The sequence below is a fragment of the Pelodiscus sinensis genome, chromosome 2, assembly GCF_049634645.1.
Source record: "Pelodiscus sinensis isolate JC-2024 chromosome 2, ASM4963464v1, whole genome shotgun sequence".
In the NCBI taxonomy this organism is placed as follows: domain Eukaryota; kingdom Metazoa; phylum Chordata; order Testudines; family Trionychidae; genus Pelodiscus; species Pelodiscus sinensis.
The window spans coordinates 64,276,493-64,296,684 of record NC_134712.1 but is presented as its reverse complement, the minus strand read 5'-3'; the positions used below and the strand labels follow the sequence as shown (position 1 = coordinate 64,296,684).

Here is a 20,192-nt window from a genome sequence, read left to right as displayed (position 1 = left end):
CGGGGGAACATGGAGCTGCAGTGGCCATGGAAAGGCACTTCTCACCTGGCCCCAAGCTGCTGCAGTGAGAGAGGGCAAGAGGTGGTCCTCTCTCCGTGGGGCAACCTGCATACTGACCCCCTCGTCCCCAGCCTAAACCCAGAGCAATGATTTAAATTATGCATGTACAATTTCATGTTATTTCCCCCCCAAAAAAGAATAATAATTGAGCTAAGGATCTGAGCAATGCTGCGTAAATCTTCTAAGTATACTATAAAAATGGCAAGAAGAACACGATACTTTGATAGCTCTGGCAATGGTCATGATCCAAAAAACACAGGGAGGAAGAGGAGAAGTTCACAGAAGATAAATAAAATCTGAATATTTTGTATAAAGGAAACCTTTGTCATATTTCCCATACCTTGAATTAAGGTGTTATGAGCTCACATACAAATGTACTGAACCTCCTCAGAGACAATGAGGCCCCGATAACCCTCTTGGATAAGTCTACACACAGGCCTGCCAACACAGAGGAGGCAGAGGGGGCAGTTGTCCCAAGGCCAGGCAATTTGAAAGGCTCCCAGCCACCGCTATCGCAGCAGCGGTAGGAGCCCCAGCCCCTTTAAATCAGTGCTGGAATGCTGTGCTCTGGGCAGCTCTGAGAGCTGGTGAGGGACTGGGCCGGCATGGGGCGCTCCGGGTAGTGCTGAGGACTGGCTGACTTCTGCCTAAGTCCAGAAATCTAAACAACAATGAAACAGCCCTGCAGTCTTAGTCTGAGCTGGCTGGCATGACCAGCCAGACATATAATTAAAGCTTACTGATAGTGAGGCATAAGGATTCTCCAATTGTGTTAAGGATTGGGTAATGGAGATAGAAGAATACTCTGTGGCTTCTCCAAAGATCACAAGATTTTCTTAGTCTTCTACAGATTTTTGTATAACACCCCTGAAAGGTAATGTGATAATTCTGGCAGTTTCCTGCAATATCCCGGTCACATCTTTGCTGAATTAATGCCTTGTCTGTACTACAAAGCTTTGTCGGTAAAAGCTTCTTTTTGCTGATAAAATAGTGGAGATGTACTCCAGTGTTCCCTCTAAGATTTTCCATCCATGAGTGGAGTGAGTATTGTCTTGTGTGCCAACAATGAGTCAAGTGCGCTTGTTCGGATGTGTGCCACCGTGGCACCCACCAGTGGTGCTGCTCCCCAAGAGACTCTCCCAGGCAGCGCTGGGGACGTAAGCGACTAGTCAACTATCCAATAAGCAAAAGCTTATTGGATAGTCGAATAGTCCCTCAGCTAGTCGCTTCCCCTCCTTTGCTGCCTCTATCGACTAGTCAATTACACTAAATTTAACATCCCTAGGTAGCGGCCCCCCACCACTTCATGGAGGGAAGGGGAGATGTGCCTCCCCCATAGGGAGCACTGCTCTCATGGCAGCCTCGTGGAACGAGGTGTACCGGTAGTTCGGAATAGGCACCCTAGTCCGAACTACCTAGTTCGAGCCCCGTGTAGCCGCGCTGCACGGGGTTCGAACCAGCGGGGATTTAAAAATGGCGGCTCCCAGCTTATGCAAATGAAGCCCGGGAAATTCAAATCCCGGGCTTCATTTGCAAGTGCGGTATGCCTACATTACCCTCCTAGTTCGAACTAGGAGGGTAGTGTAGACATACCCTGAGTGCTTTTCTCACTGTTTTGATCCCTGCTGTCCTCCAGGCATGTGCCACCCTCTCCCTTTTCAAAGTTCCTGGAAGCATTTGACATCTGAGTATACAGATCTGTTCTGGGACAAAGAGCAAATCATTAACAGGGAATGCTCCTGTTCTTCCCTCTGCACTAGTAACACACTGCTGCATAGAGTGTGAGTGTGTGTGTGTGTGTGTGTGTGTGTGGAGGGGGTGAGTCAATGCAAGAGCTGCTAGTGTCGATGCACTCTACCAACAGAAGGCACATACTGTGGAAATGCAACAGTGGTTTAATTAAAGTGCTTTAATAAAATCAGCATAACTTTTGCTGGCAAAAATTTGTAACACAGAAAAGGCTTACGTTTAAGTATTTTAAAGAATACACTGTAGTGAAAACACAAATGTTTATGCCGGGGGTCTTAAACTCATGGCCGGTGGGCCATCTACGGCCCAAGCAGTTCCATAATCTGGCCTGCATGTGGCTGCTGGCACGAGTCTTTGTTGCACTAGGAAGTTATGTGGATCTACACCCTTCACCCAAGCCCAGCCCCTGCCCAGCCTTTTCCTGTTCCGCCTTCTCCTCCCTCATTGCACCTCTTCCCTTATGTGGCCTCAGAGATTATCGGGGGAAAGGGAGCTTGGGGCAGCAGGATTCAACGCCCCCCACTCACTACAGTGGTGGAAGCCCCGGGGCAGCAGAGCACCACAGCAGCCTGTTCCACTCTGACGCCATCTCCCAGACCAGCCCAGTTGCTCTGCTTCACCCGTGGGCTAACTTCATTATGGGAGATCATTCTGTCCATGGGACAGTTGGGGTGGCTGCTGTGGAAACCCACAAAATGCAGGACCTGGGCTGGCTATGGGTGGGATGGCTATGCAAACACCACCCTGATTGACAGGGACATGCCGGCAGCAGTGTGGACCTACCAGCCAGAACCTGCTCTAGCTCTGCTGTGCTGCCAGTGGTAGGACGCAGGAAAAGGGGTTTAAATCACTTGGGGGCAGCAGGAAGACACGCAGGAGAGGAGCGTATGGACCAGTAAGCAGGGCTGGGAGATACACGGAGGGGGCTGGAGGGTGGGGGAGAGAAGGATGAGGAGGAAGAGAGAATGTGTGAAGATCCTCCCCTGCCCCGAGCCCTGCCAGAGGGAGGTGCCCATTGGCCTGTTAGGATCATTTGAGGACTGGCACTGGCCCTACGGTAAAATGAATTGAGATCCCTAGTTTATGTATTATTGTGGGATTGTATAGAACTCCTTTAGGAGAAAGACAAGGTTAATATAATCTTTGGGAAGTACTGTACATTTCAAAAGACTGTGTAGGGCCCTGATGTCCAAGCAGTTCTGAAGGAGTACCACTACAGTGGCTTCTGCTACAGCAAACTTGCAGCATTCATCCAGCCAAACAGCCACATGTAGCTAGTGTGTTGGACACCAGGGATGTAAGGGATAAATGATCTTTTGTGACAACATGTATAGCATGGAATTCTTAGGGAGTACACAGGTGGGAATTTGTAACCTGCTCTTACTAAGCACTCAGCCTTTGAAGCTTCTTTCTGATAGCCCTGATCACCTGTTTCATAGACACAGTTTAAAAAAAAAATTTTTTAACAAAGGAATACATGACAGTCTTGGGGGTTCTCATTCTGAGCAAAAGGAATGGACTGACTGCCTCAAGAAAACTCTAGGGCTATGTCCACACTGGCGGGTTCTTGCGCCAGAAATATGCAAATGAGGCTAAGCGTGGAATATCACAGCCTCATTCTCATATCTAATGAGCCGCCATTTTGCGGAAGAAGCACTTGCGCCAGAAAGAGCGTCTACACTGCCCCTCTTTGCACAAGAAAAACCCTCTTGCACAATGCCGCTATTCCTGAAAATAATCAGCATAGCAGCATCGCGCAAGAGGATTTTTCTTGCGCAAGAAGGGGATGTGTAGATAGCTCCTAGGTGGGGTTTGAAGAACTGGTTACTCTACTTTGTTTGTATCAGTGTTCAGACAATGTAATCTTGAAGTTAAGACTTATGTTACCGGAGACAGTCAAAAGGAGCAATTTATAATGCAGGATACGGTAAACTTCCGATAATCCAGCACCTTTAGGACCCAGGGGGTGCCGGATTATCAGATATGCTGGACTATCAGAAGGGGGGGCTATGAGGGGTCTGGAGTGGGGTGGGAGGGGATGCCACCCCAGACCCGTCATAGCCCCCCCTTACGATACTCCAGCTCTGCCCCAGGCGTCCCTGATTCAGCTGCTGCTGATCAGTTTCAGCAGTAGCTGAATCGGGGATGCCTGCAATAGAGCAGCTGGGGTGCTGCCAGGTTGGTCTCGTAGCGCCGCCCCTCAGCGCTGCGGGACCAACCCGGCAGCACCCCAGCTGCTCTGCCCGGGGCTTCCTGGAATCAGCCGCTGATCTGTTTCAGCAGCGGCTGAATCGGGGACCCCTGGGGCAGAGCAGCTGGGGTCCTGCCGGGTTGGTCACGCAGCACCGTCCTTTGGTGCTGCGGGACCAACCCGGCAGCACTCCAGCTGCTCTGCCCCAGGCATCCCCAAGAGCAGCTGAGGTGCTGCCGGGTTGGTCCCGCAGCCCCGAGGGGCAGCACTACGAGACCAACCGGCAGCACCCCCAGCTGCTCTGCTCCTGGCTTCCCCGATTCAGCTGCTGGTCAATTTCAGCAGCAGCTGAATGGGGGAAACCTGTCCGGCTGCCCCAGCCCTTCCGGGTTCCTGATGGTGCCGGACCATCAGGAGTCCCGGAGCCTTGGATGCCGGACTAATGGAGTTTTACTGTATAATGTATGTAATAGACAGACATGAGATTATACTCAGACCGGGATACAATTCAGGCACCGCTTACCCCCTTCACCCCCCCCCCCCCAAAAACCCAACAACCTGCTTTCTAGAAAAGAAATCTGTCAAATTTGTTGTGCCCCCTGGAGCCATGGGAGGCTATCCACATACAAGATCTGCATCCCTGTAATATCTTCTCTATCCCAGTAAAATCACTGCAATTGGCTCAATAGATTGTGTTAATCAGCTTCTATGTAGCACCACTCTTCGGCCCAGAGTCCTCCAGGAATGTGCAGAAGCCAACACATTTCAATCCCTCTGGCTTCATTTCATCTGAGAATCCTCCAACACAGCAGCCTCTCACATGCTTAATTTTTCCTTATAGAGCAGCATAGATAGGCAAGATGCTTTAAAAAGCCAAGTGAGAAAAGTCAATATGTCAAGATTTTAAGATTCTACTTTGTTTTCATAGGCTGACTCAAGTGTCTGCCAACAGACAGGCTGAGTTAAAATGAGCTAATTTGAACTGAGTCAGCTACCTGTATCAAGCTAGTTTGAACTGCTCATGTACAATACTGAACATGAAAGTTCATGTGTAATAAATCCCAGAAATGTAAAGTTTCTTTTTGACAATGGCAGAATCAAGATATTTGGGTTCTAGTTCTGGGTTTGACACTTGTTATATTTAATCTTTTTTAACAAAGGGGTGCTGCAGAATGTGTGTTGCTAATTTAGCTACATAGCAAAGTATATATCCTGCAAGAAGTACAATGAGTCTTCTGCATATACTCTGGCCTCATGATGGAGCTGCATGTCTGTTAGCAGGGCAGTAAGAGTTTGCACTTAGGATTATTTCTACACAGAGAAGTGGGTGCTGTGTGTGAAGGACTCTGACTGGTCTAGAGACATTTGTGGTATTCAAAACTGTTTGGGAAGAGACACCCCAAAAGCCTTGCCTTTCAGGGAAGCATCTTAACCTGCAATCCTCTCTACCATTTGTCAAAGAAATCACTCCTTTTATCCATATTTTGCAAAATTTGAACCCAGTCCATGAACAGAGCAGGTCCTTTTTGATATCCATACCATTTCAGATGTGGTAGATAAATTGGCCCAATACCTGGTAGTTTATAATCTGTCCAGCCCAAGCAAAATGGAGCAGCAGCTGTATAGCTGCCATGAGAGGCATGTAACAGCTCTTATCTCCGCTTAGTGGCAGATCAAGAAATGATCACCTCTATTAAAACAAAAATAAATAAGTTTAATCAGGATCAGATGGAATCAGGGAATAAAACTGCAATGGCCATTGGATGTACTGAAATGAAAATCTCCTTCTTGAACATAAACTGTATTGGGCAATATCAACAATATTAGGGTATTAGTACATTAAAACAATGAAAAAGCTCATTGTTTGACACCTGTAGACATGAATGGAAGCAATATGCATTTAGCATGGTTAAGCCTGATTTGTTGTTAGGTGAATTTGCACACCAACAGTCTGTGGAGACAGAGCTATGGAAGGTAAGCCTGCTCCCAAAATTGACCATGGGATCTTTTTGGCTACTTTGCGTTATAAGCCAGTGGGCTGGGAAAGAGAAGAAACTATTGGATACTTGAGGGTGTACTGAATGGAGCCCTCAGAAGTGGGTATGCTTATCCTTGCCTGTCAGCACAGAACCATAAAGTATAGATACATGGGATGTAAATGGTTAACCTGGGCTGCAGCAGCCCCCCCACTGAACATGGGCCTCAGCCCAGCTGGAGCAACCTTCAACCTGCCCCATTTAAGTGGTTAACCGGTTAAACATAACATTTAACTGGTTAACTGATTAAACGGGACTTTACTCCCTTTGAGAGGGAGTTCTCCAGGTAAAGGAGGAGCAAATACGGGACCCTTGAGGTAAGTGGCTGTCTGTAGTGTGTGTTTGGGGGTTACCTGCTGAGCTTGTGTTTGTCTGTTTGAAGGAGCGTGTGCTGTGGCCGGCAGTTGGAAGCTGTGAGCTTCTAAAGGTTTGAAATCTAGAAGCCTCTGTTAATTGGCTGAGCCTTAGTCAGGGGGCGGGACAATCAGGAAGGTCAGGGCTTTATAAAGCAGTTAGTCAACAACCAGGGAGCTTTGCAAACAGGAGCAGGAAAAAGGAAGTTTTGAGAGGGAGTTGGGAAGTGGCCAACGTACACTTGCCATTCTTTATAGTTTAGTTTAAAGGTTTTAATCAAAACTTCCTGATTTAGCTAGAAACCCTATCAATAATCTAGGTAGCTGTAGGAGAGAATGCAGGCAGAAGCTCAGCAGCAGAGTGGGGGTGATCCCGTTTATTGTGCTCAGTGTAGCATGTATGATTACCTGCCCAATGGGCAGGAGGCGTACATGTGCATTCAGTGCAAGGAGCTCCTGGCTCTCAGAGACCGCGTACGGGCTTTGGAGGCCAGGGTGACTGAACTGGAGGAGCTGAGGGAGGCAGAGAGGTATGTAGATGAGGATTTCCAGGACACTGTAGAATTGTCCCACCTCCAGTCAGACAGCCCCTGTACTGTTAAGGAGGATGAAAGGCTCAGGGAAGGAGAGCAGTCCTAAATCCCTAAATGGCCTCCTCAAGGATTGAACTCACAACCCTCGGAGAGCAAAAATTGTCAGGGATGGTATTTGCTCATGCTGCGAAGGCAGGGGACTGGACTCCATGACCTTTCAAGGTCCCTTCCAGTTCTAGGAGATTTGAAATGAATGGAGATTGCCTTTTCAGTCAATGGGAACAGAGGGAAACCTTCCCCTAGTTGGGACCCTCCTTCCAGATGTTGGAGTATCCTCTTGCACTGAGGTTACCTCTCCGGGGGAGGGAACTCCAGTCATTAGGGGTGTGTCTAGACTACATGCCTCCTTCGACGGAGGCATGTAGATTAGCCAGATCGGAAGAGGGAAATGAAGCCGCGATTAAAATAATCGCGGCTTCATTTAAATTTAAATGGCTGCCCCGATCTGCCGATCAGCTGTTTGTCGGCAGATCGGGGGAGTCTGGACGCGATGCCCCGACAAAGAAGCCTTTCTTCATCGACACAGGTAAGCCTGGTTTCACGAGGCTTACCTGTGTCGATGAAGAAAGGCTTCTTTGTCGGGGCATCGCGTCCAGACTCCCCCGATCTGCCGACAAACAGCTGATCGGCAGATCGGGGCAGCCATTTAAATTTAAATGAAGCCGCGATTATTTTAATCGCGGCTTCATTTCCCTCTTCCGATCTGGCTAATCTACATGCCTCCGTCGAAGGAGGCATGTAGTCTAGACACACCCTAGGAAAAGGCAGTTACTAGTAATGGAAGATTCGATCATTAGAAATGTAGATAGCTGGGTTTGCGATGACTGGAACAACCATATGGTGACTTGCCTGCCTGGTGCGAAGGTTGTGGATCTCGAGGCATCTAGATAGACTTATATGTAGTGCTGGAGAGGAGCTGGTCCTTGTGGTACCAGTGACATAGGGAAAGGGTAGCAGAGATGTCCTGGAGGCCAAATTTAGGCTGCTAGAAAAGAGACTGAAACCCAGGATCTCTATGGTGACATTCTCAGAAATGCTTTCAGTTCTACACGCAGGGCCAAGTAGGCAGGCAGAGCTTCAGAATCTCAATGTGTGGGCGAGACGATGGTGTAGGGAGGAGGGGTTTAACTTTATAAGGAACTGGGGAAATTTTTGGGGTAGGGAGAGCCTATACAGGAAGGATGGGCTCCACCTAAACCAAAGTGGATCCAGACTGCTGGCACTTAACATTAAAAAGGTCACAGAGCAGTTTTTAAACTAAGAGATGGGGGAAAGCTGATTGGTGCAGAGGAGCATATGGATCAGACAGAGATGACTATTAGAGGAGAGTCTATTGATAAAGATTCTCTAGGTTTTAGTCAGGAGGAGATGATGGAAGAGGATAAGAATCCTGGGCCAGATCAGATGAAAAACATTCACATAAAAAAGAATCTGACACATCAGAAAAGGGCAGACAAACAGTGACTAGTTTTTAAAGTGCTTGTACACAAATGCTAGAAGTCTAAAAAATAAGATGAGTGCCTTGTGTTAAAGGAGGAAACTGATATAATAAGCATCACAGAAACCTGGTGGAGTGAGGACAATCAGTGGGACACAATCATTCCGGGGTACAAAATATATCAGAAGGACAGAACAAGTTGTACGGGTGGGGGAGTGGCAATATATGTGAAAGAAAATTTAGAATCAAATGAAGTAAAAATCTTAAATGAATCAACATGTTCTATAGAATCGCTATGGATAGTAATTCCCTGCTCTAATAAGAATTTAACGGTAGGCATCTATTATTGACCACCTGACAGCACAGTAATAGTGACTATGAAATGCTAAGGGAGATTAGAGAGGCTATCAAAATAAAGAACTCAATAATAGTGGGGGATTTCAACTATCCCCATATTGACTGGCTACATGTTACCTTAGGACAAGATGCAAAGACAAAATTTCTCGATACCGTAAACGACTGCTTCTTGGAACAGCTGGTACAGGAACCCACAAGGGGAGAGGCAATTCTCGATTTAGTCCTAGACTGGTGCGCAGGACCGCTTGGAAATACTGATCATAATATAATAATATTTAACATTCCTGTGGTGGGAAGAACACCTCAGCAGCCCAACACTGTGGCATTTAATTTCAAAAAGGGGAACTATGCAAAATGAGGATGTTAAACAGAAATTAAAAGGTACAGTGACTAAAGTAAAATCCCTGCAAGATGCATGAGCGCTTTTCAAAGACACCATAATAGAGGCCCAACTTAAATGTATACCCCAAATTAAAAAGCATAGTAGAAGAACTAAAAAAGAGCCACCGTGGCTTAACAACCACGTAAAAGAAGCTGTGAGAGATAAAAAGACATCTTTTAAAAAGTGGAAGTCAAATCCTAGTGAGGTAAATAGAAAGGAGCAAAAACACTGCCAAATTAAGTGTAAAAATGTAATAAGAAAAGCCAAAAAGGAGTTTGAAGAACAGCTTGGCAAAAACTCCAAAGGTAATAACAAAATGTTTAAGTACATCAGAAACAGGAAGTCTGCTAAACAACCAGTGGGGCCCCTGGACAATTGAGATACAAAAGGAGCATTTAAAGATGATAAAGTCATTGCAGAGAAACTAAATGAATTCTTTGCTTCAGTCTTCACAGCTGAGGATGTTAGGGAGATTCCCAAACCTGACCCGTCCTTTGTAGGTGACAAATCTGAGGACTTGTCATAGATTGAAGTGTCATTAGAGGGGGTTTTGGAATTAATTGATAAAATTAACAGTAACAAGTCACCAGGACCAGATGGCGTTCACCTAAGAGTTCTGAAAGAACTCAAATGTGAAATTGCGGAACTATTAACTCTGGTTTGTAACCTATCCTTTAAATTAACTTCTGTACCCAATGACTGGAAGACAGCTAATGTAACGCCAATATTTAAAAAGGGCTCTAGAGGCGATCCCAGCAATTACAGACCGGTAAGTCTAACTTCAGTATCAGGCAAATGAGGTGAAACAATAGTAAAGAATAAAATTGTCAGACACACAGAACAACATAATTTGTTGGGCAAAAGTCAATATGGTTTCTGTAAAGAGAAATCATGTCTTACTAATCTATTAGAGTTCTTTGAAGGGGTCAACAAACATGTGGACAAGGGGGGGATCCAGTAGATATAGTGTACTTAAATTTCCAGAAAGCCTTTGACAAGGTCCCTCACCAAAGGCTCTTACGTAAATTAAATTGTCATGGGATAAGAGGGAAGATCCTTTTATGGACTGAGAACTGGTTAAAAGACAGGAAGCAAAGGGTAGGAATAAATGGTAAATTTTCAGAATGGAGAAGGGTAACTAGTGGTGTTCCCCAAGGGTCAGTCCTAGGACCAATCTTATTCAACTTATTCATAAATGATCTGGAGAAAGCGGTAAACAGTGAGGTAGCAAAAGCTGCAGACAATACTAAACTGCTCAAGTTAGTTAAGACCAAAGCAGACTGCGAAGAACTTCAAAAAGATCTCACCCAACTAAGTGACTGGGCAACAAAATGGCAAATGAAATTTAAGGTGGATAAATGTAAAGTCATGCACATTGGAAAAAATAACCCCAACTATACATATAATATGATGGGGGCTAATTTAGCTACAACTAATCAGGAAAGAGATCTTGGAGTCATCGTGGATAGTTCTCTGAAGATGTCCACACAGTATGCAGTGGCAGAAACCATGTTGACTTTCCCCCAACAAATTATATTCATCCATGTGTCTGAGAATTTTATTCTTAACTATAGTTTCAACTAATTTGCCCGGTACTGACATTAGACTTACCGGTCTGTAATTGCTAGGATCACCTCTAGAGCCCTTTTTAAATATTGGTGTCATGTTAGCTATCTTCCAATCATTAGGTACAGAAGCTGATCTAAAGGCTAGATTACAAACCCCAGTTAATAGTTCTGCAATTTCCCATTTGAGTTTTTTCAGAACTCTTGGGTGAATGTCATACATTCTCGGTGATGTGTTACTGTTAAGTTTATCAATTTGTTCCAAAACCTCCACTAATGACACCTCTATCTGAGACAATTCCTCAGATTTGTCACCTACCAAGGATGGATCAGGTTTGGGAATCTCCCCAATATCCTCAGCCATGAAGATTGAAGCAAAGAATTAATTTGGCTTCTCCGCTATGACCATCATCTTTGAGGGATCCTTTAGCGTCTCGATCGTCCAAGGGCCCCACTGGTTGTTTAGCCGGCTTTCTGCTTCTGATGTACTTAAAAAAACATTTTACTATTACTTCTTGAGTTTTTGGCTAGCAGACCAATTCTTATGATGGATTTTATAAATGAAACAGTGTTAACTTCTTTTGGATTAATCTGTTAGTAGCATGTTAAAGAATTGCTTTGGAACAATCTGCTATTCAAATTTTTTTTAAATATTGTAACAAACTCCATTTTAAACTTTGTACTGCCTTAATTCAGTTTAAAGTTGGGTGTATGTCTATACTCTCATTCAGAAGCGTGCATATGGGTGTGTGTGTGTAATGGAATCAACGATGCCAGCCCAACTCAGTGACAGGCTGCCAACACCTCTTGGGTGGGGAGGATGAAAACAACAAAAGCAAATGGGGGTGGGGTGGTTTCTGAGTCAGACTTTCAAAACTAATCCTTGGCAGCAGAGGATGGCCCTATTCTACTTCCTACTAAGTAGGCCCTGCTCTCCTGGCGGAGGGAGGGTTGTTTGAAGCTATAGTTGCTTTACAGTCATCCTTCATTTTGTGTAATTTCAGCAAGAAAGATGAGATCATAAAAGGCCCTGGAGTTTCATTCTCCATATTGCCACAGCTGTTTTTTCCTCCTGGATCCTAAAGTAGAGGGTGTATGGTATTCTTTGTGCTGTTGTTCACAAGAGAAAAGCCTTTCTTCATAGCTGTCCTCAAGCTGAAGCAGACCTAAATCTTCGTAGTTTCACTGCCTCCTAGAGGATTTCCAGCTGCAAAAACTCGTAAGATGTTTTACCTCTGTTACGTCTAGGGAAAGCTGTGAAGAGCAGGAACTGGAGCCATCTTCCCATGTGTACGCACTGCCACACAGGCTTCCTATGTTAACTGAATACCTATTAGCACTAAAATAGAAAATAGAAAGGAGCATAAACTCTGTCAAAATAAGTGTAAAAATATAATCAGAAAGCCAAAAAGGAGTTTGAATAACAGCTAGCCAAAAACTAAAAAAGTAATAGCAAAATGCTTTTAAGTACATGAGAAGCAGGAGGCCTGCTAAACAACCTGTGGGTCCACTGGATGATCAAGATGCTAAAAGAGCACTCAAAGACGATAAGGTCATTGTGGAGAAACTAAATAAATTCTTTGCTTTGGGCTTCATGGCTGAGTATGTTAGGAAGATTCCCAAGCCTGAGTTTGAGACCCCCATGATAGAGTTTCTCAAATAAACTTTTGTAAATTTTTAACCGGGTAAACATTGTATTTTCTGCTCCAACCTTCTTCCCAGAAAGAGCTGAACTATTTTGGCTGAAATTTTCCAAAAATTTAGCCTGATGCAGACTCAGAATTTTCAGCTCAGCAGGTAGGTTTAACAGCATGTTAAGCAGAGGCAAACAGTTTCTTATAAAGGAATGTAATATTTCTGCCTTTGGTGTGTTTGATCAAAACATACCCATGAAGTCCTTTAAAATCTCACAAGTTATGCTAAATTTGTGCCATTTTACAAGATACTGCTACCTCTAAGGCTCATCCTTTGCAGTTGTTCGAGCATTAGTTGCTTTAATATTTTGACTTATTATGTTCAATAACCTATTGCATTAGCGTCCACTTTGTCTTTTTTAATAAAGTTATCTACTACAATGCCTAAGTGTTGCTACTGCTTTTAGCAGAAGCAGAGGGAATTGGACAAGTTGACGCTAGATTCTGAAGTACGTGAAGACGGATATTGCACCCGGGACTGGATTAATATGGAATGAGTGATATGAACTCTGGACCTATTAACTTTGTTCAATGACATCTAGGTAAGAGGTCACTTATTCATGGATAATATTTTATGGGTTCATAAAAAAACAAGGAACATGTAATATTTCACCTGATCTGCCACTCTGTAGATCTCTTGCCTTTTGCTGCAGTCACACAAGTATGCATGCACTCTCACAGCTCCATTTTCTTTAGCTAGTCTGCTTGTTTCCTTGTTACCTTCTTGATTAATATCCCAGAGAACAAGAGTGGCTCCAAGGCGGGCAAATTTTAATGCTAGAAGTCTTCCAATTCCACTTCCGGCTCCTGTTATAAGTACTATTTCACCAGCAACACTTTTCTTTCGTACGGGAACAAACAACAAGACTAGAGACTCCAACAAGAAATATATTGAGAGCACCACGACTCTGAGTGTTTCCAGGAAGAAATTCATCTTGGAGAAGATTTTTCAAATACCTGTTAATGATGAATATTTACCATTTAGAACAAACCAGCAACAATGAAACTACAAATATTTTAGAATGGAAAAATATTGCTAAATAGATCCTATCTGTGAATACATCCATCAGTGGAAATTATTAGAAATAATAGGCAGGGTCCTACCAAAATTCACAGTCCATTCTAGTCAATATCATTGTCATAGGGTTTGAAAGTTGGTAATTTTCATTTTTTTCCAGATGTTTAAATGTAAAATTTCAGTGTAACTATCAGGATCCTGACCCAAAATGGGGCAGGTGGGAATCACACATCTGTTGCAGGGGGATGGTAGGATTGTCATCCCCACTTCTGTGCTGTCTTCAAAGATGGGCACAGAAGGCTGCAGCTGCAGAGCTTCCTACAGAGGCAGGAAGTTCCCAGAGTTGAGTCCGATCCAGTGTTCCCTCTATGCTGCATGGCAGCACAGCTTTACAGGTAGTATCAGTCCTACCCAGTCAGCCAGCTCCATGCATAGAGCCCTGAGCCTCTGACTGGGCAGGGCTGATTAATCACTTGTGAAGCTGTGCTGCTGTCCAGCTTAGAGGGAACACTGGTCTGATCTCCTTCAATCTGCTGTGATTGCACTAGGAAGGATCTCTTAGTTGGTAGTCCTGACTTGGCAGGGGAGGGACAAGACATCTTCTCCTTCCAGCCACTAGACAGGGTGTGTCCCTCCCCCCCCTCCCTTCATGCAATTATTACCTGTTTCAATATGATAAAGGTCATGTGAACTTGACAGGATTTACTGATGGACATTTTACAGCAGAAAATAATTTTCAGAACTCAACTCCTTGATTGATAGATATGGGCATCTGAATCAATATTATGGAGTACTGATCTCAATTGGTAGCCTCAAACTTGGAAACGACTGCCTTAAGTTAACAAAAGTAAGTGAAAAAATATGTTCTGGTTTCTAATGTGATCAATTCAATGTCAGTATGGACCATCCAGCAATGGACTCATTCTTCATGCCCTGTCTCTATGCTGAAAACACCAGTCTGTGTTTAAATACAGATCTCTCTGCATGCATAGAGTACTGTACAGCCCAAATATAGGAATTTCAATGACTAATTGGTGGCTACCGTGTAATGTAATGTTTTCTCTCTCTTTTTAGTTATTTCAGTTGGTTTTGCAATACACTGCCTAAATCAAAGTTTAAACTCTGCCCTAGCTTCAAAGATCTTTTAAGGTAGCTGAATTTATTAACATTACCCAAACTTGCATCTACACCAGTGGTTCCCAAACTTTTTGGCATCACCCCCCCTTTTTGATTCCTGAGAAACACTCAGCCCCCACCCCCCCTCCAAAAAAATAGCAGCAAAACTTGTTGAGAAAAAAAAAAGAACTGACCAGGGCAGCAAAACTTGATTGGGGGAGGAGGGGAGGTTGCCTCGCATCCCCCCTGGAATTTCTTTACACCCCCCCCAGGGGGGCATGCCCCCCAGTTTGGGAACCCATAATCTACACAGTTCACTGACCAGACAAAGTATATGTAGACAGCATTTGTCATTATATCTCAGAGAAGAGATTTGAAACATTTTGTCATGTAAGCTGAATTTTCATTTATAAAAGCAGACACTTTGTCAGTTCACACCCTATTTTTAAATGGCTTTAATTATCACTTGTGAAAATGTTGTGTAGTTAACAGCATCCAAGAAAATGCATTTAGTGAGCACTGTTGATAATTTCCCTAACTACATTTTTGGCATTGTCAGAAATAAAATTGAACCAAATAGGCACTACATAGCTGTCTTGCTCATCTGTGGACTCATCTGAAATAACTGCAAATGATTCATATGAGTTAATTTGAGATTTCATCTCCATAAAAAATGTCTAGCAAAACCTGTGAAACCTATCCTACTGTAGTTTATTCATAGTTGGTAAACAACCAACATTTTGTATATTTAATTCAATGAACTCATGCAGTTTTGGGTGATAAAAATTTTCAAGCTGTATATTAGCTCTTGCAAATGCACCCACCAAGTTTCATTCTAGCTGAATTACTGTTCTCAGACTCTGTTATCTTCTTTAAAAAGGGGAAATTGTATTTTCAACTTTTCGTTTACTAGCAATGCATTACCTGCAGCCCTCTATCTGCTTCAATTGGTTTTCAAGTCTAAGTGGCTCTGAACCATTGCTCAATGTACATGATCAAATAAAACACAGTTTGTCATCATTGGCATATAGAATAGAGAAGCCAAATTCTTTCACACGATACACTGCAGTAATGATTTTAGGAGGTTTTTTATTTACTTTGGACACTCATCTTACATTTGTAATTTCACTTGACTTCTGGTAGAGTGCCCTTTGAGATCATACATAACATCATCGTCCCAACATCTATTTACCAATCAGTGAACTGAGTTGTGAGTGTGATTTATCTCTTTAAAGTGTCAATCAAAAAATTCTGTCAAGTTCCTCACTTTTTTTATTTTAAATGAATCATGCTAATAATTACTTCTGCATAGGGAGAGGCAGTTCCCTACTCAATGACTCCTCCCCCTGCGGCTGTGAAGTTATGGGGACAGGAAGCGAATTTAAGGGAGGGGCTGCAGAGCTACTGTGCAGGGGAAGGACAGTTCTGCCCCTCTCCAGCCCAGCCAGCACTAGCAGCTAGGAACCCTTGGTTGGGGTGCACCTAGCCATATGAACCTCCAGGGCTGCTGTCCAACCCTGGAACTTGGTGCATCAGGGTACCTAGAGATGGGCCTGATCTCTCCCTCCTCCTGCCGCCCCCCTCTTCCCCAAGTGGCTGTGCAGGGAAATTACAAATCCTGACCCTACCCAGCCCGGCCAGGACTCACAGCTAAAAAACCCCTGTCTGGGACACTCCTGGCAGCACAAGGGAGTTCAGATTTCCTGGTGAGGGACTTATTTCATGGTTTGGGATATATTTTTCCACAGCTATGAAATTGGTAGGACCTGCCAGATAAGCAATCACTAAATTCCTAATCACTTCATTTATACACACATACTTTTAACTGATTAGCACTCTAATACCATTTTATTTATGCAAGACATCTTAATTAAGCATTTGATATTTATTCTCTATTTACATTTTTGCTAGTGTGTATTTTTATAAATGTGTGCCTTAGATATAGTGTGACAATTCTAAAAGAGAATTATAGCCAGACCAATAACTGCTAACTCACACCCTCTTTTTTTAAATCAACCACAGAGAAACATTACCGGAAGACAAATTTTTGCATTAAATATGTTGTTTCTTCTTTCAAAGTACCCAGGCTAAAGCATAAAGTCTGCTCTACTTCAGAGCTGTTAGCATATAGGACTTCAGAAAACAACCTATTTTTATAAATTCACCAAACCACTTGAGAAAAAATTAGATACTTCCATGGCCCACAAGACAATAACTATCATCTCTCCTGGCTTTTTGCAGGTGAGCTACAGTAGTGGAAAACTATTTGTACCCCTTACAAATCAAACAAAACCCTTCCTCAAAATGAAAAGAGCTACATGTGTGTTAATCAAACATGCAGTAGAAACTCTAGTGCCTGACATGCACCCTGACTCTATAGTCTCAGGTGGTCTTAACTTAATGCACTGTACTCAATGCAGTTAAACATATGTTTAACATTTTGTTGGTTTACAACTTTATTTTACCATCCACAAACATATGGAATATGATTCTACTCTCAGCAAGATGATGAACCTGCTGTGCAATTCTAAGCTTAAGAATCAATATTTTACCCTCCCACTCCTCAGCTGAAGGTTCATTGTACTGGAGCTCAGAGTTTAATTTTTAGAACTAAGACTAAAAAGTTTTTAAACTTGGGATATTTCTCATTTGTGTTGCCACTGCCTTTTAGTTCAAGACTGCATGAATAACAGAAGGTGGATAGAGGTTCCTGTGGGAAATTGGGCCATGATGTCAGTGAACCCAGAATACAAAGATTTCCAGGGTCCTACAAGACCTCCACACACACACATAAAAAGCATGTCCTTTATTATACACTGCGACAACAGGGCTAGACAAATAATGCCTGATACAACTACAGTAAAACTCCAATTGTCCGGCATCCAGAGGTCCGGCACTCCCGATAGTCCGGCACCAACTGGAACCCAGAAGTGCTCCAGACAACCGGACAATTGGAGCTGCTCCGCACCGCTTCCCCAAGTCCGCTGTTGCCGCTGCTGAAACTGGCCAGCTGCGGACCTGGGGAAGTGGTGCGGAGCAGAGCAGCTGGGGTGCTACCTGGTTGGTCCCGCAGCGCCACCCCTCACCTGAGCGGCACTGCGGGACCAACCCGACAGCACCCCAGCTACTCTGCCCCAGGGCTTCTCCAAGTCCAGCACTGCTGAAACTGACCCCAGCTGCTCTGCCTGCCCGTCCCCAAGTCCGCCGCTGGTCAGTTTCAGCAGCGGCAGACTTGGGGAAGCTGAGCTGCTGCCAGGTTGGTCCTGCAACATCGCCCCTCACCAGCACCCAGTTCGCCCCATGTCATGCCATTCCCCTGGGTCCCAAAGGTGCCGGGTTATCGGAAGTCTGCTGAACTTGGATTCTTGATTCTCTGAGCAAAGTTCAGTAAAATTTAGCAAGTTGGTGCTCCCAGATTACTACATTAATGTTTTCAGGTAGGCCATGTCTACACTGACAGATGGAAAGCACTAGCAGTTACAGTACCACTCACTCAGGATATGTCCAGATTATCTTTCGAAAGAAGTTTTTGAAAGAATCTTTCAAAAACAAAAAAAAACTTCTTTTGAAAGATAGTTTAGACAGCCACACTTTTTTGAAAAAGAGATCCGCTTTTTTTCAAAGAGAGCACCCAGGCTACCTGGATGCTCTCTTTCAAAAAAGCCCTGTTTGTGGTCAAGAACGCCTTTTTTCAAAAGAGCTCTTTTGAAAAAAGGCAATCTCCCTCATAAAATGAGGTTTACCACTGTAAAAAAAACCTGCTGCATTCTTTCGATTTAATTTCGAAAGAATGCGGTGGCAGTCTAGATACAGGTGAAATTTTTTTGAAAAAAGTCCACTGGTCTGCTTCCTGATGCCCTGCTATGTTGCCTCTGATACAGCAGCAGCCCTTGTCTGTGGGGGCCGGAGCTACCTGCTGGGGGGGGGGGGAGAAGCAGGTGGCTCCCCATTCTTGCTCTTCATTTACAACTTGGACCAGCGGGCTGGGACTGAGCCAGCCTGCCCGCTGGAGTTTAAAATGCAAAGCGCACGGAGGAGTGGGGGGAAGGCTGTTGTGGTTATGTAGGGCGGTTAAGCCACAAGCAATGGTTTACCATTTCCCAGGTAGCCGCTAACAACCCTTCCCTGAGCCCTTCCCCGCTTCTGCAACAAACTCCCACCCCCCCCATCCAAAGTCCCTCTCGGAACCTTGGGCAGTTTAGAGGGGAAAGGGCGAAAAGAGCTTGAGTGGGGGAGGGGGAGGAGGCTTTTCTGCAAGCCTGCCGCCTCTCGAGGCCCTTGCCAGCCTCCCATCACCCAGCTTCCGCCCCCCTCCCCCTTCAAAAGCTCAGCCAAGCTGCTAACCGCAAGGCGTGTTTTGCCCGCCAGTCTCCAGCGCTGCCCGGCAGGAAGCTCCGGAGACCACCTCCCGCTTAGAAGTGGAGCGCGGGGCCCCAGCCTTCTCTCCCGGCCCGGGCACCGCCCTGCAGCCAGCCCAGCCGACTAACCCAAGCGAAGGCGGACGCGCCAGCTGCCCCGGGACACTCAGGAGCTGGGAACCCGGCCTCCCTGCAGCGCCCGCGGGACCGGCAGAGCCGCGCCCCCACTCACCGCGCGGGCAGCTCCCCGCGGCCGCTCGCGCTCCGGTGCAGACGCAGCAGCTCCCGGCAGCGGCCCCTGCTAAACGCCCTTCCCCGCCTCCTGCAGCGCTCGCGCTCCGCTGTGCCAGAAAATTCCCGGGAGCAGGCGCCACCCATCTCGGAGCGGGGCGAATCGCAGCCCGGGTCCCTTCCGCTCCGCGCGGGAAAGGGGGAGGGGAGCGTGCAGCGGTGGAAACGGGGAGGTTCCAGCCCTGCTACGTTGCCGTCCCCTAAGCCCGGAGCGGGTTAGACGCGGGGGAACAGGGGTTCCGCCCGCCCCTGGGGAGTTTGCCTCCTAGGGCGCATTGCACCAGTAGACGGATGCATCCGCACACAGCTGGCCGGTGCAACGACAGAAACACTATCCACCGGCAAGCGGCCCGGCTTGCAGCACCGACAAGGATCCGTGTGACAGTGGATCCGCGGCACTGATGACCGGGTTTGGGAACGCTGCCAGCCCTGATGCCCAGCCTGACTGCTCCAGGGCTACCAACGACCAGCCTCTTTTTCTATGTTCATAATTTTAAAAAGTTGGGGGGTAGACATTTTTTTTTTGGAGTATCTGGCTACATCATTTCCCTAGGTTTGTCGTGGTTGGGATTTGGTGTTTGGGGAGGGAATTTCCACCAACCGGAGGCTGCAGGAAGGGGCAGTGAGCTTCCGCCATGCTGCTGAGGGAAACACCATGGAAAACATGATCCCGTGGATCAAATGATACAATGATTCCTTCCTCCACCTTTCTGTCATGAACCTGCCCACAGAATCACACAAACCAGGAGAGCATTAGCGACAGTGAGCCGCCCCCTAACTTTTAAATATCACGTGGAGGCAGTCTTCCATCCATTCTTCACGCTCTCCCCCCCAATAAGGGCGGGGAGGAAGATAAAGGGAAAAGCAGTTCTTGTCACTCTCACACAGAGCTTGATAATGATTTACAAGGATTAAATCGAATCGATGTTGGATTTTTTAAAATTGCTCCCTTGTTTTTACAACACAGAGTTTTGTGGGTCCTTTAAAGACT

At 45.4% G+C, this 20,192-nt stretch overlaps 1 protein-coding gene across 3 annotated transcripts in view; it reads right to left on the bottom strand.

Annotated features, from left to right (window-relative positions):
• Positions 1–19,367, bottom strand: part of SDR16C5 (short chain dehydrogenase/reductase family 16C member 5) — a 28,040-nt gene extending 8,673 nt beyond the window's left edge. Inside the window, exons 1-2 of one of the 3 annotated variants that reach the window (XM_075920665.1) lie at positions 19,143–19,367; positions 13,032–13,375 (exon numbers count right to left, since the gene is read on the bottom strand). In XM_075920665.1, coding sequence (XP_075776780.1) covers positions 13,032–13,352 — 321 coding nt within the window. In that variant the 5' untranslated portion in view covers positions 13,353–13,375; positions 19,143–19,367. Of the gene's footprint in view, positions 1–11,957; positions 12,064–13,031; positions 13,376–18,896; positions 19,033–19,142 lie in introns of those variants that run through there. The other 2 variants (XM_075920666.1, XM_075920667.1) reach the window with 2 other exon arrangements.
• Positions 19,368–20,192: the final 825 nt, after the last annotated feature.